The sequence below is a fragment of the Herpailurus yagouaroundi genome, unplaced genomic scaffold (assembly GCF_014898765.1).
Source record: "Herpailurus yagouaroundi ecotype Mexico unplaced genomic scaffold, PumYag 182, whole genome shotgun sequence".
Lineage (NCBI taxonomy): Eukaryota > Metazoa > Chordata > Mammalia > Carnivora > Felidae > Herpailurus > Herpailurus yagouaroundi.
This window is the reverse complement of record NW_024412413.1, coordinates 54,161,793-54,184,335: the sequence shown is the minus strand read 5'-3', so window position 1 is coordinate 54,184,335 and position 22,543 is coordinate 54,161,793. Positions and strand designations below refer to the sequence as shown.

The window sequence follows — 22,543 nt, the reverse complement described above, 5'->3', positions numbered from 1 at the left end:
TTGCCAAATCTCAGCCGCTTCTCTAGGATGCCCTCACAGCTCTTACAGCTTTATCAACTCAGCAAATTCTCCCAACCCTTTTTCCTTTTGAAGTACTCAGGGCAGGCCCATGAGCCCCCATGGCTGAGGCCTGGCTTTCTGAATGGCAAGAGCCCTGCCTTTGTTATAAGAAGCCCTCACTTCGGGTCTCTGCTTCTAACCAGCTTTGGGACTTGAGATAAACCACTTACTGTCTTTTGCTCTCAATTTTCTCGTCTCTGAAATCATTGTTTAAAAATTGGAAAAAAAATGCGAGGACACCTGCTCTACCTATTACAGCTAGAGCCAGTATAAAGGTCAAATGAGAGGGGCGCCTGGGTGGCGCAGTCGGTTAAGCGTCCGACTTCAGCCAGGTCACGATCTCGCGGTCCGTGAGTTCGAGCCCCGCGTCGGGCTCTGGGCTGATGGCTCAGAGCCTGGAGCCTGTTTCCGATTCTGTGTCTCCCTCTCTCTCTGCCCCTCCCCCGTTCATGCTCTGTCTCTCTCTGTCCCCAAAATAAATAAAAAAACGTTGGGAAAAAAAAAAATTAAAAAAATAAATAAATAAAGGTCAAATGAGATAATACGGACGGAAACCACAAATTCTAATGTACCACATGGTATTTTTTTTTTTTTTTTTTAATGGCACCCATCTCAGGGCAGAAGACCTGAAAGTAAAGCAGCTGGGGGAAGGAGAGGAGTAAGAGTCAGGGCCTTGGGGTTCAATTACAAGTCTCATTTCAAATAACAGGGATTGCGACTCTCACTAGTGTTCTTAGCAGAAATGCCAGATGGTTCCCAAGATAAAGGATGCCAAGAGGTAGTAGAAAATGAGGGCACAAAGTCTTATCCTCTCTACCCCATGTAGCCAACCACGAAGCTCAACCTATAGAACTCTGAATATGGCACCTGTACTAGAAAAAAAGAAAACTCCATCATATTCCCTGTGGTCCTACAAGCCAAGTCGATTATTTCAATGTTAGCATTTGAGCAAGCCACCAAAATTGCATCCAGAGTCTCTGTTGCTGTGATTCTACCTACACTATGCCATGAAACACATACTGAACTTGGTGGCGAAAGATGGGTTTGAAACTCACTTCTCCTTAAAATTCAGGCAAAACCACTTTGGTTACTCATGTTTTCAAGGTCTACTGACCACCTGCTGGGAATATAGAAAGAAGCACTGATTCCTCCTATGGAGTGCTGGGGAGAAGCAGTTGAATCATATACCTTACACCTAGTGGGAACTGCAGGGACCAAACCCTGGGGAGGTGAGAGGAGGGCTGGTGTGCTTTGGTGGCTTTATAGAGCTTGATTTGGCTACAGTACTGGACTTTCACTGAGGAATGGTGAGGGATGAGGCATGACCTTTCACATCTTCAGTGTCTCCCTTTGTGGAATGAAAGGTTAGGACTAGGTGGCCACTTCAGATGCTTACGGCACCAATGTTCTCAGACTCTTTCATCACAGGATGAGTTAGGGCTGGATGTGACTGGCCACATGACCTCAGAGCACCTGACTGCAAATGCATCAAGGGACATTTAAGTAATATAAGTATGTTGGCTGTTGGGGCTGTGGGTGTAATTTTACATCTGAAATACACCACCGATATTCTTGAGGGTTTGCTTTTTCTATTGTAGTCTACAGACAAAATAAATATTCGATTTTTGAGGGTGGATACCACCTAATAGCTAAAATATTTCTAAGCCAGCTAAAATAGTAGGTAGCATTAAAAGAGCCTGAAACTGTACCCAACACCTAGTTGCTATAGCATAAGTCTTCCACTGTCTCCTCGTGAGGCCAGTACTTTGCAGCTCGGTGAGGTAAGCTACCGGAAGGAATTTCCTTTACATGCTGGGCTTCTCTCATCATCTACTCCTTTCTCTGGGCTTCCAATGGCTTGTGCACCACTGAGCCACAGGCTCACTGAATGAATCAGTGAATGAATGGGCTTGAATCTAGCATATTGATCATTTGAGGAATATGTTTCTGTTCATTAAAATGTCCATTTATAAAGGTCAGAGGAAACCCCAGCCTGTGAGTGAAACTACGTGGGTGCAGCGTAGGTGGGTTAAGTCATGTCTAATCCAGTGACGAGGCATACAGAGTGACCATATGTCCCTGTTTGCATGGGCTAGTTTGGGTTTGTGCTGTTTTCCCAGCATAATTATTACTAAAGTCCACGCTGACAGTAAGTTATATATGATCACCTAATGAATAATTAGTGAAATGACTGCTATTTTTTACACGTGTAGTAGTTGCTACTGCTGGCCATTGGGGACTCAACATAATCACATAACCAGAGCGTGTTCTTACTTCACAGGACTTCGCTCAGAATGGCAGGATTTCAGAGAGCTCAAGTGAGCAAGAGAGCAAGTTACTATGGACCTTGCCTTAGGAGAGGAGACGCAGTCATGCCTGGTGGGCTCTGGGGCACCTGGTGGGTGGCAAAGTCAGTCCGACTGATTGTGGTTCTTCTGAAGCAAGTAGCGCAGGTCTCAGCAGACCTCTGTGCACGTGGAGAATGAGGTATGTAGTATCCCTAACCTACCAGTCTGGCGCTGAGCCACGTGCACTGTAAGACTGAATCACACAGTCCAGGACTGGAACATGGATGTGTAATGAACCCATGCGGGGATTATAAAACTCAAGTTCCTGAAGCACAGTGAAGAATGGCTTATGACAGTATTATTTAAAGAGTGGTCTTTGGATCACCTGCTTGAGAATGGTCTAAAAATGTGAAAACTCCTAGGACCTGCCCTAGACCCAGTGCCTGAGATTTTCAGGAAGTGGATTCTAGGGATTTGCTTTTTTGGGGGGAAACATTACTTTATTCAAATACCAGGCTTATCATACATGGCCCAAGAACACTCAAATGATAAACCAGATATACACAGATCTTTAAGAGTGGTCTTCAGCCATTATAGCCAATGACGCCACACTTGCTATCATCTGCTGAATGGTGTGGTGGCCACCGAGATGTGGATGTTGTTTTATGTTGCTAAGAGCATAGGCATGCATTTTTTAATATATAATAAAATCTGTTTTTATTTTTAGTTTTTAATTTTTTAAACTAAAATCTGCACCCAGCATGGGGCTCAAACTCATGACCCTGAGATCAAGAGTCACATGCTCTACTGACTGAGCCAGCCAGGCACCCCAGGGTTGCATTTTTAAACAAACTTCTCAAACTGTTCTTTTGTGTATAATGCAATAAATTAATGCAAAAAAGGATACTGCATGTTTAACTAAAACATTCAGGTGAAACGATCATTTTTCAGAAGGGGATCACAGGGAAACAATTTCTAAGGAGAAGAAATATTTGACACAATATAGAGGTTGCCTCACTTGTGTGACCATAAATTTTATGAGTTGCCAAGCAAGATTTTTTGGTGTCAGAGTAAATGTCAAATTCTGGTTTTATTCAAATGGCTGGTTACTTCCCAAGGCACTTCCCAATGGAAACAAGCCGTTAAAATGTCACACACATGCATACAAGTGATTCTTACGGCTAGAGAGTTAGCGATGCAGATGGAGGACAGGCTAAGTCAGGAGGTCTTCTCGTGTGTGTAGGTGCAGGTGGCACCACAGACAAATGAAAGCTTCTCTACACTCTTAATACAACTCCCCCACCTTCCCCAACGTTTTCAAGGTGGTGGTGAGAGAGGGGGGAGGGGAGCATACATCACCCCAACAAAGAAGAAAGATGCACGAGATACTGGTTGAAGGGCACAGACTTCCAATTACAAGACTAGGGATCTAAAGTACAGCATTAGGACTATAATTATATATAACCTGTATATGCTGTAAAACATACATACACTATATAATATATACATACACTATATATATACATACACTAGTATATATACACTAGATACATAAAATACATATACACTAGATACATAAAATACATATACATAACCTATATACAATAACTTCACTGTATTATATACTTAAAAGGTGCTAAAAGAGTAGAGCTTCAACGTTCTCACCACAAAACAGAAATGGTAGTTATAAGATGTGACAGAGCTGTAGTGGTAATCATTTGGCAATATACAAATATAAATGCATCCAACCAACACACTGTATACCCTAAACTTATATAATGGTACATGTCAGTTATATCTTTAATAAAACTGGAAAAAGTGGGGCATGTGGGTTGCTCAGTCGGTTAAGCGTCTGACTTTGGCTCTGTGAACTCACGGTTCGTGAGTTCGAGCCCCGCATCAGGCTCTGTGCTGACAGCTCAGAGCCTGGAGCCTACTTTGGATTCTGTGTCTGCCTTGCCTTCTGCCCCTCCCCCACTAGTGCTCTTGCCTTTCTCTCTCCCCCAAAATGAATAAATATTAAAAAATTAAAAAAATAAATAAATAAAACTGGGAAAAGAAAATTCTCAAATACCACTGTCCTAGACTATCAGAGTATCCTTAGGTAGAACTCCTCATTTTTCCTTTGTAAGAGTATCTGTGGTTTCTGAGGCTGAAATTTACAATCTTAGCAGCTCTCTTTAAAAAAACTGAATACAGAAATAATTACGAATACAAACATAGATACAAACAAGAGAGAAGAAACAGAGACAATACTAAACCATGGAAAATGAGGTCTCTTTCTTTTGAGAAATGTTTACAAAGAAATGATTCCTGACTCTAACCTTGCTTCTCCCCCCTACCTAGAACATTCTTCATGCCTTACAAACAACCAGAACTCAGTAAGGACTGGTCCAAGTGAAGAGCCCTGATAACTTATGTTTAACTAGCTTCTTTGTAAATCTGCCTCCATTCTGCAAACTAGATGACCTCTGTTGAGTAATTAGCTAAACAGTTAACTCATCAACTTATTATTAGTTTGCACGGGAAAGAAAGATGATTATTTCTCTAATCCTCAAGTTTTCACAGCAGGGAGGGCACTCTCCACCCCCCCCCCCCCCAATTTGTTTGTTTGTTTGAGACAGAGAGAGAGAGAGAGAGAGAGAGAGAGAGAACACATGAGAAAGGGAGAGAATCCCAAGCAGGCTCTACGTTGTCAGTGCAGAGCCTGATGCAGGGCTCAGTCCCTTGAACTGCAAGATCATGACCTCGGCTGAAGTCATGAATCAGACGCCTAACTGACTAAGCCACCCAGGCACCCGGTGGGGGGAGCTTCTACAGGCAGGGTGTGGTACGGAGCCTCCAAGATGGGCACTGTCAATCCCGGCCCTCCCTGTACAAGCACACTGCTCCTCTCTTCCAGAGGTGGATTCCAATTCCCCTCTCCTCAAATGTGGACCAGCCTTAGTGATTTCCTTGGCCACTAGCATGTGGCAGAGGTGATGGTTCTAGGCCTTCTGAGGCCAGGTCCTACAAAGTCCTATAACTTCTGCTTGGCACTCTTGAACCACTCACTGTCGAGATGTTTTCTCTCAGAATCCAGTTGCCATGCTATGAAAAGCTGAAACCCCATGGAGAAGCCATGTGGAGCTGCCTCAGCTTGACTCTTCAGCTGCTATCTGCCCTCACTTGCCAGCCATGGGAGTGGAGCCACTTTGGATTTGCAGCCCATCTAGCCTTCAGATCCCTCTAGCTCCAGCTGACATCCAGCTGTGCTGTGCGAGACTCCCAGAGAGAACCACCTAGCTGAACCCGTTCAACTCACAGAACCATGAAAGGCAATAGCATACAAAGACATATAGTACACTGTTCCATCAAGACTCCATGTTCCGGGGTGGTTGGTTTTGCAGTCCCCGAGGGCACAAAGGCATTATATTGTGATGTGTCACTTCTAGGCCCTCTCCCTCTGTGGGGCTGGGGAGAGGGGATGGGGCATGGAGTCCCCTGGAGTTTTCTCCCTGGTCTCGACTTGTCCATCGCAGCACCTGTTCCCTTTGCTCCTGTCCTCTAGCAGATAAATATTAGGCAGACTACTCTCTGTGGGGTGGGGAGAGGAGAGCCCACAGCTATCCAGGGCATACATTTAATTTGGGGGTGGGGGGTGGTGGAGGACAAGAATAAGAAGTCCATTCTGGTCCGAAATCCATACCATGGTTTCTGGTCTAACTTTATACTAACTATAAAGTTAGTTTCATCCCAGGCACCTGTGTCTATGTTTTTAATTGCTCAGAAAACTCAGAGGGAAAAAAAAGCATAAAATTAGTTTTCCTCTCTGGACCTCCACAAACAGCATTCTTCCCTTTGCTTAGGCTAGAGAACAATTTATTTTTAATTTTTAGAAAATTTCACCCCGCTTCATCCACTAAATCCAGTCTGCCATCAGTTTTCATTACATTGTTTCTTTAAAATGTCTCTCGGATGTACCTCCTTTTCATTTTCCTGGTCCCTTCCCTAGCTTTTGTCCTCCTGTTACAGTTTCAGTTCTACAGCGGTCACCCTGTTTGCCTCTCTGCACCTCCCCACCCCTGTCTACGTGCTGTGACAGGCCCCCACCCCAACATTTATCATGCTGCTCTCTTTGCTGAAGCCCTTACCTACTGCCTTGGGTTTGGTTCCAGGCCCTCCAGAATAATTAGCTTTGTTATAGCCAATAGCCCTTCAAGCTATCTTCCAAACCCAGTGACCCCATAAGGCAGATTTTACTTCATAACAGCCTCACTCCTGGTTCCTTCTTATTCTTGTCCTCCTTCTTTGATTATGTAGTCCTGTCTCCCTCTTCTGAACTCCCCTCTTCTCTTAGGAAGCAGGAATCACAGGGTTTATGGCTGATTATTCTATTAGTCCCCCATTCCAACTTGTCCCAAAATTCCTAATGCTTTCGAGGACATGTTCCCTAGTGTGCTGATCAATAAACACTATTGGACTCATGATCTCTACGTATAGAGCCAGTGAAACTTCGTGGTCTTAAGAGGAGCTAGGAGCTAATACTTATTATGCCACGTTCTGGCTAAGTACTTTATTTATATATGTTATTTAATTTGTTCCTTGAGTTCCTGTCCTCTTTTTATTGAAGAGGAAGCAGAGATTTGGGTAAAGTACCTTTCTCAAGGTCACCCAGCTGGCAAGAGAAGAGACAGAGCTTGAAGTCAAGACTAATTACCAGTCTGAGGTTTTAAGTTCCACATCACACCACCTCCCAAGGTATTTTTGAGGGGAATTTTTAAAACCAGTTTATCCTACTCTACCACCTGAGGATGATTACTGTTACTGTTTTATTAAATTTCCTTCACGCATGTATTTGTCTACACATGCATGTAACTTCCTACCAACTTATGATCACACTCTTTGTATATACAATCATATTCTGTTTCACTTAATATAGTACAGCTTTTTCCCCTTTCATTATGCACTGATACTGTTTTTTATACATTGTTCAGACTGCAGAAAGTACGCAATACAATAAAACAGGCTCTTTCCCAAAATGGGACTTTGGCTTGGGGTATGAAAAGCTACCAAGAATAAGGTGCTGTCAACAATGAGCTCTTCTTTTTATTTTTTTAAAAGTTTATTTATTTTTATTTTTGAGAGAGAGAGAGAGACAGAGTGTGAGTGGGGGAGGGGCAGAGAGAGAGAGGGAGACACAGAATCTGAAGCAGGGTCCAGGCTCTGGGCTATCAGCATAGAGCCCAACGTGGGGCTCGAACTTACAAACTGTGAGATCATGACCTGAGCCGAAGTCAGAAGCTTAACCAACTGAGCCACCCAGGTGCCGTCCCCCAGCAATGAGCTCTTAAATACTGTTCATGTTTTCATGGGAGACAATAGGGGAGGCTCAAACTAGACAGTCATTCTCTCTTAATATGGAAGTGACTACTGGGAATCCCTAAGTGTAAAGCCTTCCAGAAGCTGACGGGGAAGGAAGACTAGTGTTTCCTGACCATCTCTGACCCTGCACCAGACCTAGTACCAGGCAGCTCCACAGATCTTTTCTTAAGTCTATTTATTTTTGAGAGAAAGAGAGAGAACACAAGTGGAGGAGGAGCAGAGACAGAGAGAGACACAGAATCCGAAGGAGGCTCCAGGCTCCCGAGTGTCAGCACAGAGCCCAACATGGGGCTCAAACTCACACATTTCAAGATCATGACCTGAGCCTACGTCGGACACTTAACCGACTGAGCCACCCAGGTGCCCCTCCGCAGATGTTCTTACTTGCTTTTCCTAGCACTTTGTGAATACAGGCATGTTCACCTCACCTGAGGGAAGGGGAAGGCAGACTAAAATAATGCAGGTCACGTGGGCATTCAGATACCGGAGTCTAGGGTCTTCCTTCTCTTGGAGAAGGCAGTTTCACATGAAAGAAAAAAATATCTAGATGAAGAAAAGAATGAGCTAAATGAGTCATCTGCAATTACAAAAACCCGCTGACAGGAATCTTGAACACCAGGGAAAAGAATAAGGAAGCCTAGAGAAAACCAGGCTCCTTGTGGTTCAGTCTGGCAGGGAGGGCGGGGGATGCAGAGTTGAAGATGGGGGTTGGCTTTGCAAACTGGCCTCCACTCGGAAAAAGACGTTGTTCTTCCAAGGGCCCAAAAGGGGGCTCAAGGCAGTCCCGGAGTGCAGGAGGGAAAGCAAGTAACATGAAGAGGAAGGCTAACTCTAGGGAGGGCCTGCTACAGGTCAGAAAGGGCCACGGAGCAGAGAGCATCTGCAGGTTTCGGCTGCAGACCTTCGCCAAGGTGCCTGAGTAAGAGCACAGCAGGAAGTGCGCTGGACGGGGGCGGGGAGGAGAAATGCTGGAAGAGAGGCCGCTGCGAGTCTGGGCTCCAGTGCCTGAGTTCCCGGATCCTTTGCTTCCCTCCTTGAGCTCTTTCAGGATAGTATAAGGAAGGTGAACTTTGATGTGCTTCATTGAGCAGGAAGATGGGAGACCTGGCTGAGGCTGTTTCTCTTGCTCAGGAAAGGCTGCATCTCATGCTGTGACACAGAGAAAACACAGTGCTGTGGACCAGATGAGAGTCAATACGCCCCCACATTCAACGGTCAGGCCAAGGCCTGGTTGGCGGGGGCCTCTGGTGGAATTCAGTTCTCGGCCAGAAATCCCTGCCTTAGACCTTGGAAGACAGGAGGGAGGCTCCGCAAACCTGGCGGCCACTCTTTGGGTTTGGCAAACTCGAGATTTTTCCAGCGCCTTGTGTTCCAGTGAAACCGAAAATGTGTCTGGCTAGAAACCCTTCTCTAATTTTTAAACCCCTGAGCATTTTTTACGTAAATCTGATACACATGTTTTTGTCTTATTTTTATTTAGCTCATCAAATCGAATTAGGAGCTACAATGATGAAGGGAACAATGCTGATTTCCAAGAAGATTTTGGAGACTTTTTACTTAGAACTAAATCACATTTTCTCCCCAACTGTTAAAATTACCAGACTGAGCTGGATTTGAAATTTAGAAACCAAATGTGAAATAAAGACCCATGCTTGGCAAAGATGCAGCATAGCAGGGGAATGTTCTTAGGAAGTCACAGTTAGAAAGCCAGGGTAGGCGTGGGGTGGGGGGTGAGGGGATGCAGGCAGGAAAGGAGGTAGTTACTCTTCATTCGATGGTTTCGATACATTTACCCGGCTTCCACGCTCCCCAAAAGACTCCTGCTAGCCACTGTCTGGTGTCTGACTTTATCACTACCACCCAAGAAAGAGGAGTTTCTGCCCGAGATTGGGAGTGAGGGGGGTCTCCTGTGTCGGCCTTCCACACTCCTCCATGGTAGCTGACTCCAGATGCTCCGCCCCTTCCCCCTAAGCTCCCCCTCCCCGTTTGTGGTTCTGGCTAAGGCCCCTCCATCTGGAAGCATTTAAAACGTACAACGATTTTAATCTCGTGCAAAGGAATCTTGGGATCTACACTACATACCCATTAAGCTAAATTATACGTGCACAATCTTATTTTGCACAATTCTGTCTGGCCCAGGTTGGCACAGACAGGTTGGCACGCTAAAGGCTACTACTGTCTGTCCCAATGACTTTCTCCACTATGCCATCATTTTCTACAATTTCAGCCCAAGGCCAGTAGTGTTTCTTTGAGAAACTTGAGCCACTTAGGTCCCAGGACAAAGATTCTCTTCAGAGACCCTTGAACCTTGACTCAAAGAGGGTCCCTTGGACACTGTCCAAAGAAATGCCTTTGAACTCAGCTTCTCTCCCCTTACAGACCTGCATCAAATTAGACTGACCTGGTACCATCTTGTTACTTAATAACTGTACAACTTTGGGGGAGTTATTTCGCTTCCTTGCATCGCGATTTACCAATGTGTAAAACGGGCACACTAATCATATGTACCCCATAGGGTTGTTGTGGAGGATTAAATGAGATACTGTGTGTAAAACACACAGTAAGTTGTCTGGCCCAGACTAAGAAGTTAATAGATGTTACTGTTATTATAAAAACGACATTTTAGCGAACTCTACAACTTTTCTAAGAGCACTTACATTTTTCCAGAGGTGGCCGGTTTCCTTTCAAACATGCCCACCTGCCCAATCCCTCACCAAGGCGGAACCATTCAACCCAATTCCCTGCAAACAAGCATCACTCTAGATAAGGGACATGAGGTTTCTGATCAACCAACTGGGATTTTTCATCAGTCCCCAGGCAGTCTTCCATGCATGCCCAAGTTTTAAACCTACAGCCTCTTTTTTGGAGCCATGGTAACAGAACGATTAGAGATCTATAATCTGCATAGAAATCATTCTCCTTCAAACCAAACCAAACTTCTCACTTTATCTAGAAAGCATAGGTATCTGTGGAAGTGGGTGAGAAGGAGGTTTTCGCTCTGTTTTAAGAAGCAACGTGAGGGGCGCCTGGGTGGCTCAGTCAGTTAAGCCGCCGACTTCGGCTCAGGTCATGATCTCGCGGTCCTTGAGTTCAAGCCCCGCGTCGGGCTCTGTGCTGACCGCTCAGAGCCTGGAGCCTGTTTCAGATTCTGTGTCTCCCTCTCTCTCTGCCCCTCCCCCGTTCATGCTCTGTCTCTCTCTGTCTCAAAAATAAATAAAATGTTAAAAAAAAATTAAAGAAAAAAGAAGCAAGGTGATTATTTAGTGTTCCCTGAGGATCCCCCTGCCCCCCCCCCCAGAACATGAGTCATACTTCATTTGTCCCTTTTGCAAAGAAAAAGGTGATGGCGCCATTAATATGTCCGATGAGTGCCTCTCTCTCAAGGGGGAAAATATAGAATCCATGAGTCTAGTATTTATTGTTTTCCTCTGGCTGGCAGAGGAAATTATTTCCTCCGGCAATAATTCATGGATCCTGGTGTTGGCCAGAATAGAGGGGTCAGGGATCCACTAGCTTCTGTGACGCCTTGGACACTTCAGTGATGCCTTGGATTCTGGTCCTCATCATACAGAATTGGTGTGAGGACTAAAAGACAGACATCTATGGGTTCTTGACAAATGGTCATTATTATTTCCACCAGGCTGACCTCACGTGAAATCCTGGGTGATATCAGGAAATGGGTGTATCTTCCACGGCTTATATTTATTGGAGATTTCCCCCTCAGTGGCTTCCTAACCTCCTGTGGCTAGATGTATCTTGGGTGCCAGCCTCAGCAATAAAGACTCTAAAAGAACCACCCCCTTGCTCACAGCCCTGCCAAAGGGGTGGATGTTGGTGGCTGTTTCTGCCCATGGCTCTGGAGAAGACAACGTGAAGGGGTGATTTATAGGCTGGGAAGTCACTCATGGCCTGGTATAAAAAGTGAGTCGATGGGGCGGCTGGGTGGCTCACTCAGTTGAGTGTCTGACTTTTGGTTTCGTCTCATGTCATGATCTCAGTTTGTGGGTTTGAGCCCCAAGTCGGGCTCTGCACTAACAGTGAGGAGCCTGCTTGGGATTCTCTGTCTCCCTCTCTCTCTGCCCCTCCCCCTCACACACATTTCTCTCTCTCTCTCCCCCTCTCTCTCTCAAAAATAAACAAACATTAAAAAAAAATTAGTCGAGTCAATGAGATTCCTCTCTGGTAATCTGTCATCAAGAGTGAGAAGCTGAGTTGACTGGTAGCAGAGACACATGGAACTTGATTGGCCACGTTAAGGGCAGAACACCCTCATGAAGGTGACATGCCCTCAGCCCATTGCTGAGGCTCTCCAGGGGTGCCTTGATTCCAGAACCACTCTCCCATAAAGGCTGGCTATTAACGGTTCTTCCTGTGGACGCCACAAACATCTCTTCTAATAATATTGCAACAAACACCTCCTCTTTTGAATTAGCTTGAGTGGGTTTTGGTTTCCTCCAACAACAACAACAACAAAAAAGGCTTCAGTAAAACAGCACCTACCAGGGCACCTGGGTGGCTCAGTTGGTTGAGTATCTGACCTCGGCTCAGGTCATGATCTTGTGGTTCAGGATTCAAGCCCCACCCACGTTGGGCTCTGTGCTGACAGCTCAGAGCCTGGAGCCTGCTTTCAGATTGAATGTCTCCCTCTCTCTCTACCCCTCCCTTGCCCATTCATTCTCTCTCTCTCTCTCTCTCTCTCTCTCTCTCCCCCGCCTGCACTCTCAAATAAATAAACATTAAAAAAATTAAAAAGTAAAACAACACCTACCCTTGGGAAGAACATGCAGATGGAGCCATATCTAAACATTCTGGGCATTTCTGATGCAAGGCGTTGCTTTAACAGGTAATTGCACAGAATGCAAACACCACTGGTCCCCGACTCACCTCTCCCTGGCTCCCCTTTATTGTAACCCTTGGAAAAGTCAAAGCTCTCTCCTTCAACCTTCCTTGCAGCAAGGGGAGGTCATGTGACACAGTTCTGGCCAATGAGATACAAGTGAAGACAGACAGGCCGCCTGCCCACTCTCTTCCTGCCTTGCCTGAAGATGTTATGCTCAAAGCTGCTTGCAGCTCACATTCACCATCTTGCAACCATGAAGGAAAAGTCAGAGAAGCAGAGATGCCTGCCTTGGCACTCTGGAGGTGATGCACCAAACAGTAGTAGCCACCAAACTCCAGCCTCCTTGTTATGTGAAAAGAATAGAGCCTTAACCTACGATTACTTAGATTTCTCTGTAACTTACAAAAGCAAAATATTTTCTAAAGATATACCCTGAAACAAAACTGGATGTTTCCCATATCAAAAGAAAAATGTGTTGTTGGTTTTTTGGGTTTTTTTTTTTTAACAGTTTCAGGTGAGGGGAAAAAATTTTTTTTTCAATGTTTATTTATTTTTGTGAGACACACACACACACACACACACACACACACACACACACACACACAGAGTGTGAGCAAGGGAGGGGCAGAAAGAAAGGGAGACACAGAATCCGAAGCAGGCTGCAGGCTCTGAGCCATCAGCACAGAGCCCGATGTGGGGCTCGAACTCACAAACCACGAGATCATGACCTGAGCCCAAGTCGGATGCTTAACTGACTGAGTCATCCAGGCGCCCCAGAAAAAAAAAATCTTTTAACCAAAGATATGACAACCTGTTTTTCAGTTAACTTCTCTAAACATCAGCTGAATGACACAAGTTCTGCAGGCAATTAAAATCTATGAGGGGATAAAGTATATATGTGAACAAGTATGATATAAAAGTAGAGACTGGAAATGTCTTAAAAGGTAGCTGCTTTACGTGTCTCAGTATAGAGAGAGACATTATTTCTGGATGGGGGAGGGAGAAATCAGGAAGTCTCCACAGGAGAAGCATGTGTTAAACCCTAGAGAAAAAAAGAATTTGGATGTTTGCAGAGAGGAGGAAAGACATTCTAGTCAGAAGGAATAGTTTAAGCAACTTTGGGAAACTGAAGGCCATGTGCAGGAAGGACACAGCAAGTTCTTTCTGGCAAGTTTAGGGGGGAACAAAGATCAAATTTTTGGTCTAGAAAGTCAGACAAATTATAATAAGCCTTGAGTGCCAACCATCGGAGTCTGGGCTTCATTCTCATAGCCCCGGGATATAGTTTCTGAGCAAACGGGTCAGAATGCCTGTTTAGGAAACTTGGCCTGACAACAATACGTGGGATGGATCGAGGAAGCAGGAAATGCCACTCAGTGGCTATGCAACAACCACCTGGGCAGGAAGTGAGGAGGGTATGAAGCAGGACAGTCAGAGTGAGGATGGAGTGGGACAAAGAAACACTGCAGAAGCACACGTGACGAAAGGTGGCTACTGTCTGGGTATGGGGTGCAAGTCATGGGAGGAATCATGTAGAAAATATTTGCACAAAATAGAAACAAAAACCCCATGTAGTACCTCTGGAGCTGAAGACAGGAATGGTTTTATGTAGATGTTGGAGTCATGCACCTTCAGGTCATGGTCCCCAAGTCCCCTGGTCACTCCAATAGTTGCCATTACTCGGGCCTAGGAGTATAAGCAGAGGGTCATCAGAAACACTCATACAGAGAAAGCATTCCTGTCGTAATGTGGCTGCCACACGCCAAGAGAGATGCATTAATTTTCCAGTTCATTCTGTCCCTCTCCAGGCCTCCTGCTCCTAACTTAACGTGGATAGCTGTTTCCAAAGAAGGGCTCGCCAAGGTCACTTATGTACTTAAGGAGTGGTTTTTCTACTGATTACCTTAAGTTTAATGGGTTGCTGCTGTCTCTTTTTGGCTTTCTTTTGTAGAGGCTGGAAGGGCAGCCAGTAAACTAAATCAATACATGTGGGATGTCTACAGCCCCTGAAATTAGCTCAAATCAAATCCAACATGATCCGTCCATCTATCCGTCCGTCTGGGATACACCCACCCTACAAGTATATCTGCCATGTCTCTAGTCCCTGACAGGCACTGGTAAAAGATTTAAAAAAAAAAAAAAAAAAAAAAAAAGCACGGCCGGACCCCCCCGCCCCCCCCCCACCCAAGCTCATATATTATGCTTTATGGTACAGAAAAGAAACCCTTTGCAGCTCTGTCACCTGTCCTGCATAACATCCCCAACCAAGTCCCTCTGGGTGGAGAGGAACAAAATGTCACTTTCTTATAAGTACAAAGAGACCTCAGGGTTGAGACCTCATCATCTGTGCTTTCCGAATAATAAATGAACAGTTTTCTGAATGCTTTAAGGAAATAATACTATTTTACTAATGGCTGCACAGTCCGCCTTTTATCTTCTGGGATGCCACAGATCTGATCTACCCAAACATTTCCTGAGCACCTACTATGTACAGACACCATGCTGTGGGGCACAAATGTCTAAGGACTTGTACCTACTATAAAGGACCTTGCAAAGGGAGATAAGAGATGCGTGTCTAACAATATGTAAAATATGGCCAAGGGCTGAAAGACACATAAGCCATGGGTTATATGAATTCAGAGGAAGTAAAAATTCTGCTGAGAAGGTTTCCTGGAGGTGGTGGCACTACATTTTTGAGCAGAAGAATGGGCAGCATTGGGATGGGCAAACAGAGGGATGGAATGAAAGTCATTCTCGGTAGAATAGAGGCCAATGGCCTAATGCTTGGATCGTCAATAATATATCCAGTGTCGTTTCATGGGGAGACGCGGGCGTGAATCCTCTCTCTACTGTCTGGGTAATGAGATTAACGTACAAACGCTACGAAACATTACAATCTGCCATATTGCCATCATCTTCATCCTGTCTTCCCAAAAAGGCTATGGATTTTGGAGTAGGTTTTGGATCAGTAGATGGGCAGGTTTAAGTGGAAACGAAAGCATGATTTATTTTTTTAAAGGCACAAATCAGAGGGGGTAAAATGCAGACACGTGATGTGAAGCCTGGGGTCCTCTGGTCAGGTGGGCTGCAGAAGAAACTCTCTGCCCTGCTGGGGAGCTGGATCGGCTGGCTCCCTCCTAGCTAAGAAGTGTTCAATCCTGAATTCGAAAATTCAGAGTCCCTTGAGGCCCCTCCACTCTCCCCACTGCAATGGCAGCTTCTCTGGCTGCAAAAGCACAGGTGGGCGTTTTAGTCTAAAGAAATCTGATGTTTCTGCTAGTTACTGAACTTGTTTACAAAGCATGTAGGTGTTACCCACACAAATCTTTAAAAGCATTGGCAGAAATAAAATGAAAAGTTACGGCAGTGAAAGTATTCTGGAGCTTTTGGGTAGGTGTATGCAGATGGGAAAGACAAAACTCCTGCAAAGGATCTAGATGGAACTGACAGGTTACAGCTGTAACGATTTCTCAAGGGTCCGCTGACAGGGATCTTGTGCTGCTTTACTATGGAGCAAGTCTGGGACAGACTGGAGCCACAGCAGCTTTTAAATAGGCCATCAGGTACAATGACAGAACTTGCCAGCTGCCTATCACAGAGCTGTCAGGCCCTAATTAACTGAAATGCTTCAGGAACCTGATGTCCTGGTGAAAGGAACATCAGCTTAAGGGGGAAAGCCCCTGCTCGCTTAAATCTTATTCTGATTATCTTCTAAGAACACATTAGTCCATTGTCCTTTGGTATGGAGGCCAGTATACTGTACAAAGCTGACAATTTTATTCAATACTGATGCATTTATTGTCAGGTACCGGGCTGGGCAGATACTAGGGATACAAAGATACTAGGAGGTGGCTCTCAGCTTCTTGGAACTCGCTGGGTGTAGCAGGGTCATACTGAGAATCTCAGCCCCACAAAGAGCCGTAGCTGCAGGCACAGGTCACTGGGCTGAGAGATGTGCATTCACAGTACCCATCCTACTGAAAGGTGCACACTATCAGGGACAGAATCACTGGGACACTATCAGGAACAGAATCCTTTCCTGTCGTGATTCTCAACCAGGGATGGTGAGGTGGAAGGTGGTCTGTTTCCATGAACAGGGAAAGTTCGTTTGAAAACTGGTCCCTGTATGAATCAATGTTCATGTTTCACTCCCCTCCATGAAACATCTCCTTGTACTGACATCATTCCTACCCTGAGCCGCGAACCAAAACCTGCGTGCTCTCTCACACGTGTGCGGCTGGATGCCCGTGCACACACAGGCACATATGCACACCTGCCTGTGAAGGCATCCTTTGGTTTTTATGAGGAGTCACTTCATCCTCAAAAAAAACAAAAGGAAAAAAAAAAATTCTATCGAATACTGGAAAAATTCAGTGGAAGTTTCTTTTTAATGTGAACCATTTTTCACGTCTAACTGGAGCTCTCAGCACAGAGGTGAAGTGTATTCGTGCTCAGAGGAAGAAGGCAGTGCCTCAGAAGCGGTTTGTTCTCACTGGGAAACCGTTTCAAAGCTTCCTCATCCCCAGTCCAGGACGGCCACCTCCTCCAGCCTCGCTCTACTCACGGACCAAGGTGGACACCCTTCCTTCTCCACAGTGTGCCTGCTGCTGAGGGTGTCGTTCCGACCGGGGCCCTGGGAGCACATGGCGAAGGCTCCTTGCTAGCTCAGCCTGGGCTCTGGTCCCCGAGCTCCATCAAAGTGAAGCTTTGGGTCCCCTTGCCTGGGGCAAGTGGAGCAGCAGCCTTGCAGAGTCTGAACTCCCATGGTGGCGTGGGAGAGCTCTAGAAGCAGGTAGACGACCATGGCTCCACATGTCCTACCACCCCTGGCTGGTTGTGTGGCTGCCTGAGCGGCTTGCACCTCAGACCCTCAGCTGCTTCTGCTCCCAAATGGATATTCTACTGCCGGCTCTGCCTGCCTCGTGGCTTGGTGTCAGAAATACAAAGAGATAATGTTTGTGGATGTGGTCATGTTTAAACACCGTAAGACGTTATGGAAAAGAGATGTGAGAAGGAGAGTGTTATCTTCACAAAAGTGACTTCGGTCCCTTGTGCTCCCTGCTCCCCTCCCCCTCCCCCAGCCCTGCCACTCCTTGGAGACCCTCGAGACAGGAGGCCTGCAGGATGATGGAAGGCGATATTCTTCCAAGCTGTCAAGGCCATAAAATCACAGGCTGCTGAGTGGAACACAGAGACTGCCACGGGCTGTGCAGAGACAGAGCCTTGCTCTCTCAGTCCGGGGGAAGTGCACATGCCTACCTTCTTGCCTTCTCCATATATAAGGGGAAACTTCAGGTCATCATCCTCAATGGTTTTGTATGCCCTGTAGGGGGATAAACAACATTTACAAAAAAAGGTTTGCACTCAGTGACCCGCTGCCCTGACACAGGCGACCGGATTCTTCATTCTCCCTGACACTCCCTCCATCACTCACCGCACTGCCAACCTCTTTGTGCCTGGACTTCTTCTTACCGAATCGCATGTTTGTGCATGTAATTAACAAATCAGAAGATATCAAGTGTGTGTTTACTCACGGAGAGGGTAAGGTGGTATATTTGTAATCGGCAAGAAGGGGAGGTGGGATTCTGTCCTGGGTGTTTTGTGCCTGAATGATAGTGAAGCCCCAGCAGCAGTGACAAGGGTCTTGTCCTTAACCCAGAGCTGGAAAACAGCAGAGCTCAGAGGCAGATGGAGTGTGAAACTGCTCCAGGAGCTGGTTCTGACCTTCAGGGGTTGTTTATACCAAAGCAGCCTCGTATTGGGATGGCTGGAGAAGGAATATTTAGAGACTGTTTGACCTCCGTGTGATATTCAAGGTTGGCAGAAAATTCTTTGTTTCACAATAGCTATTAAATGGCCATTTGACACATGGAAAGAAAAGCCAGTTTATGCTTCAGTGGTTTATTCCAGACATGGTTGTCCAAATGCCATTACATACACAGCAGAGGCTGGCCAGGCTAACCCAGGAGAGAAAATGAAGTCTGTGTCTTGCAATTTTGCTCATAAGAAGTTAAAAAACAAAAAGCAAAGGAATGTAGCACTTGATTACTAACTATGCCACTCTGGGCAAGTAGCTCCACCTTTTTTGGTCTCAGTTTCTTTATCTGTAAAATGAGGATCATCACAGAGGATGTAACGAGCTGAGCACAGAGCCTGGCACTTGGGAAGTACTCATTTAGTGGTAGCTATTACTAATACTTCGTAGATAACTAATAGTTGGTACCCCAGCTCCCCTTTCTGCAAAATGGGGAGAGCACTACCTCAAAGAAGTATTAGTATTACACTAAGTAAAAACCGGGTAGCTTTTATTAGGCTAGGTGCTAGAAACAAGATACTTCTCGGAAGTAATGTCTGCTGAGTGCACAAAGAAAACTAATTTGTGAAATGGGCTCCTAATCTTGGATATATACAGGCAACTTGGGAGTGAGCATGCAATCAAACTTATGGAAGCTCTTGATACACAAATGAATGCAATCCAATTCAAAAAGAGTTCAACCCCAAAGCTAATGCCAGGACACCTTTATTTCCAGGGAAGTTATTTAGGTAAGGTGCTCCTTCCCAAGGGACCAGTGAAGCTTTGGCACCAGATGTGCCTGGGCTTCCTGTTCAGCCCTGAGCAAGCGAGTGAGCCTCTCTGGATCTCAGGATCCTCATTAATCAGAGAGGGGGAAACTGAAACTTACTGGTGGGGTTGAAGATGAACATGGGCTAATGACCGTGCTGAGATCGCGAAGTATTCAGCACGGTGCCCGGCACATGCCAGTTGCTGGTACAGCCATCACGTGAGCCCAGAGGTACTCTAGGAATTCAATTTTCAAAAAAAACCATACGATATCCTTTCCCCAAATCTATCAAATTAACACGAGGTGGAAACAGCTACTCTGATGTTTTTATACTCACATGAACTATTTAAAACGCTGTGGTATACAAGTCACTTGGGGAGCAAATAGAGCTATTATTAGAATACACTCAGCTTGGGGACTGAATGAGTTCTTAGCCCAGTGGTTCTCAACCCTGGCTTTACATGGAATCACCTGGGAGGGCTTTAAAAAGTCCAGACACCCATGGGGCGCCTGGGTGGCTCAGTCAGTTAAGCAACTTTGGCTCAGGTCAAGAACTCGTGGTTTGTGAGTTCAACCCCTGCATTGGGCTCTGTGCTGACAGCTCGGAGCCTGGAACCTGTTTCGGATTCTATGTCTCCCTCTCTCTCTGTTCCTCCCCCAGTTGTACTGTCTCTCTCTCTCTCAAAAATAAAGATTTAAAAAAATTTTTTTTTTTTTTTTTTTTTAAATCCAGATGCCCATGTCACAGCTCAGAGCAATTAAATCTGACCTCTGGGGATGAGAGCCAGTCATTGGATTTTTTTGTTTTGTTTTTAAGCTCCCAGGTGATTCTATTGTGTAGCCAAAGTTGAGAACCACTAATGTAGACCAAGTGTCATTGCTCATATTCAAAATCAGTTGAGCAACTAGCTTGCCTCTAAAGATGATATATGGCTCAAGGGACAGGAGGGAAATGGCCTGGGAGAGGCTCTAAAGTGGGCGTGAGCAGGGCTTGGGGACGAGGCCAGGAGAGGGACTGGGGCCTGGAGACCAAGATCCAGGAGTCAGAGATTAAATGGGAGGCAGAAGGCAGCAGCTCCAGCCCCAGTGACTGGAAATTACTTAGAGTTCAGTACAGATAGGCTAAGAGCACTCTTAACAGGCTTGAAAAGGCAGCCACAGAGGTGTTCTCAGATCCCCCGAAAGCCCAGGCAGTCAAATCCTCTCAGGGCAGAGACCTTCAGGAGCATGAAGTCTGTGTCACCACAGCTCCGAAAGACAAACACTAACCTTGGAGGTGTCACCCACAGGGTCAAGTGCAAATTCTAATATTTTAGTTGCTCTATTTTCATCTTTGAAAACAACAAAAATACTAAAACTAGAAACGAAACTTTCAAAAAGCCTTATTCTGTTCCTGCCATTACTGGTTTTCAATCATGTGAGAGCTCTCTCCTCTGCTGTCACCAACAAATGACAAGGGTGAATAACTACCAATAAAGAAGTACAACACCCTCACCCCCTCAACCTTTCTGGGTCCTAAGCACAGGTCATCATATACAGGCAGGCGGACTTCCTTTTTCACAGTGAAAGTCTGGTATAATAAAGAATAAAACAAGAGTCCAGACTGGCAGCTTGATTAAAGTCTGTATAAATTAGTGATCGCCAACAATCATGACAGCTGCTATGACTTACCAAACACCTGTCCCACACTGGGCTTGGTGCTACGTCTCAAATGTCTCCTAGGTTCTGCAATGTCCTATTCGAGGGGACTGAGGCTCAGAAAGGTTAAGTGACTTTCCCAGGATCACAGACCATCTTAGTGGCCTAAAGCTAGACTCTAACTTCCCCAGAAAACACACCAAAAAAAGGGGGCTTCAGGGCTCAGCTCTGGGGATTTCTCATTCTAGCTGAAAAATCTGAGATGAGACCATTATTATCCGCCTGTCAGTGGGAGAAAAGCAGGCATTGGTTGAAGAAAAGGTCTTTTTGGCACAAGGGGAAAAGAGGCAAAAGAACAAAAGGTGCCCATGTGGGGACAAAACTGGTGGCTGTTTCACTACACGGTCCACAGGGAAGCCAGCGGGAAGCCAGGGAAGCACCAGGCTGTGTCCTCAGACCCGCCACTACTTAGCAGGCATTTCCCTATGGCTGAAGAGCCTGGCAGAGGCCTCTCCCACGGACAGCGGGTCTCCCTCAAACATGTGTCTGGAGTTGAAGGGGGCCACTCCTGTTCCTACCCATTTGTAAGCCCTGTTTGCTATTCATATTGCATGGTACTTCATGGTCCAGGCTGTAGACTCTGTATTTCCAGCTCAGCCCTGGCTTCTGCCCTTCTCAGCTGGGGGGACACAAGATAAGGGCAATGGTTTGAAGTTTGAGCTCCAAGAAAGGGAGTTACTTGGGACGTACAATAAATAGAAAACGTCCAGAAATAGAAATAGAAATTAATAGAAAATGGGTGGCTCAGACAGTTAAGTGTTGGGACTGTTGGGTTTCAGCTTAGGTCATGATCCCAGAGTTCCTGGGCTCGAGCTCTGTGCTGACTACTTGGGATTCTGTCTCTCCCTCTCTCTCTGCCCCGCTTCTGCTGGTGCTCTTTCTCTCTCCCAAAATAAACAAACATGAAAAAAAAGTCTATTCCTGGGGCTCCTGGGTGGCTTAGTCGGTTGAGTGTCTGACTTCAGCTCGGGTCACGATCTCACGGTTTGCAACTTTGAGCCCCACATCTGGCTTGCTGCTATCAGCATCTCTCTCTGTCCCTTCCCTCTCTCAAAAAGAAACAAATTAAAAAAATTTTTTTAAGAAAATTTCTATTCCTTCTTATCAGATCCCATGATTTCTCAAATCCCGATTAAATTTAAAGATTCCAAATACCAACTACTCACTAGTTTCTACCATAATATAACTGACCAGAGACGATAGTCAAATAATTACTTGTTACAAGAAAGCAAAACTGAAAGGCTTAGGAAAGATTTTCAGAGTAACTCTGATTGTGAGTCAGTCCTTAATGAATATTTATGAGGCCAATTGACAGAAAGAAGAGAAAAAAAATCAAGGCTTAAAAAGGGCTGAATTAAAGGGCTTTCCCTAAGTGGAGGCAAGTTTCATTAAGCAAAGAAGTTTCCATTAAACTTTTTTTTTTAAAGTAATGGTTTCCTCTGCAATGTTGATTTGGCAAAGCTGAAAAGACAAGGCACCACGGGTCCAGACCTACTGGAAAGAAAAGCACTACTAAGTCGGCTGTACCTCAAGTGCAGGAGTCCCTGCTATAACAATATACCTCATATTGGTCCCCAGTCTCTGTCATGGAATTGACTGCTCTGGACAGTCACTACCTGGGAGCAGTGCAACAGGCAGCATCAGCCCATTGCATTGGAGAGCAGCCCTGGGAAGTTCTTTCTTGAACCATCCAGTCAGCCACTGGTGTATTTCTTTTTCTTTTCTTTTCT

The 22,543-nt window shown here is 45.5% G+C and overlaps 1 protein-coding gene across 4 annotated transcripts in view; it reads right to left on the bottom strand.

The window, feature by feature from the left end:
* Window positions 1-22,543, bottom strand: part of PPM1H (protein phosphatase, Mg2+/Mn2+ dependent 1H) — a 265,584-nt gene that overhangs the window by 28,132 nt on the left and 214,909 nt on the right. For 3 of the 4 annotated variants that reach the window (XM_040491534.1, XM_040491532.1, XM_040491533.1), the window contains exons 7-8: window positions 17,812-17,875; window positions 14,131-14,238 (exon numbers count right to left, since the gene is read on the bottom strand). In XM_040491534.1, coding sequence (XP_040347468.1) covers window positions 14,131-14,238; window positions 17,812-17,875 — 172 coding nt within the window. Of the gene's footprint in view, window positions 1-8,149; window positions 8,256-14,130; window positions 14,239-17,811; window positions 17,876-22,543 lie in introns of those variants that run through there. The other variant, XM_040491535.1, reaches the window with a different exon arrangement.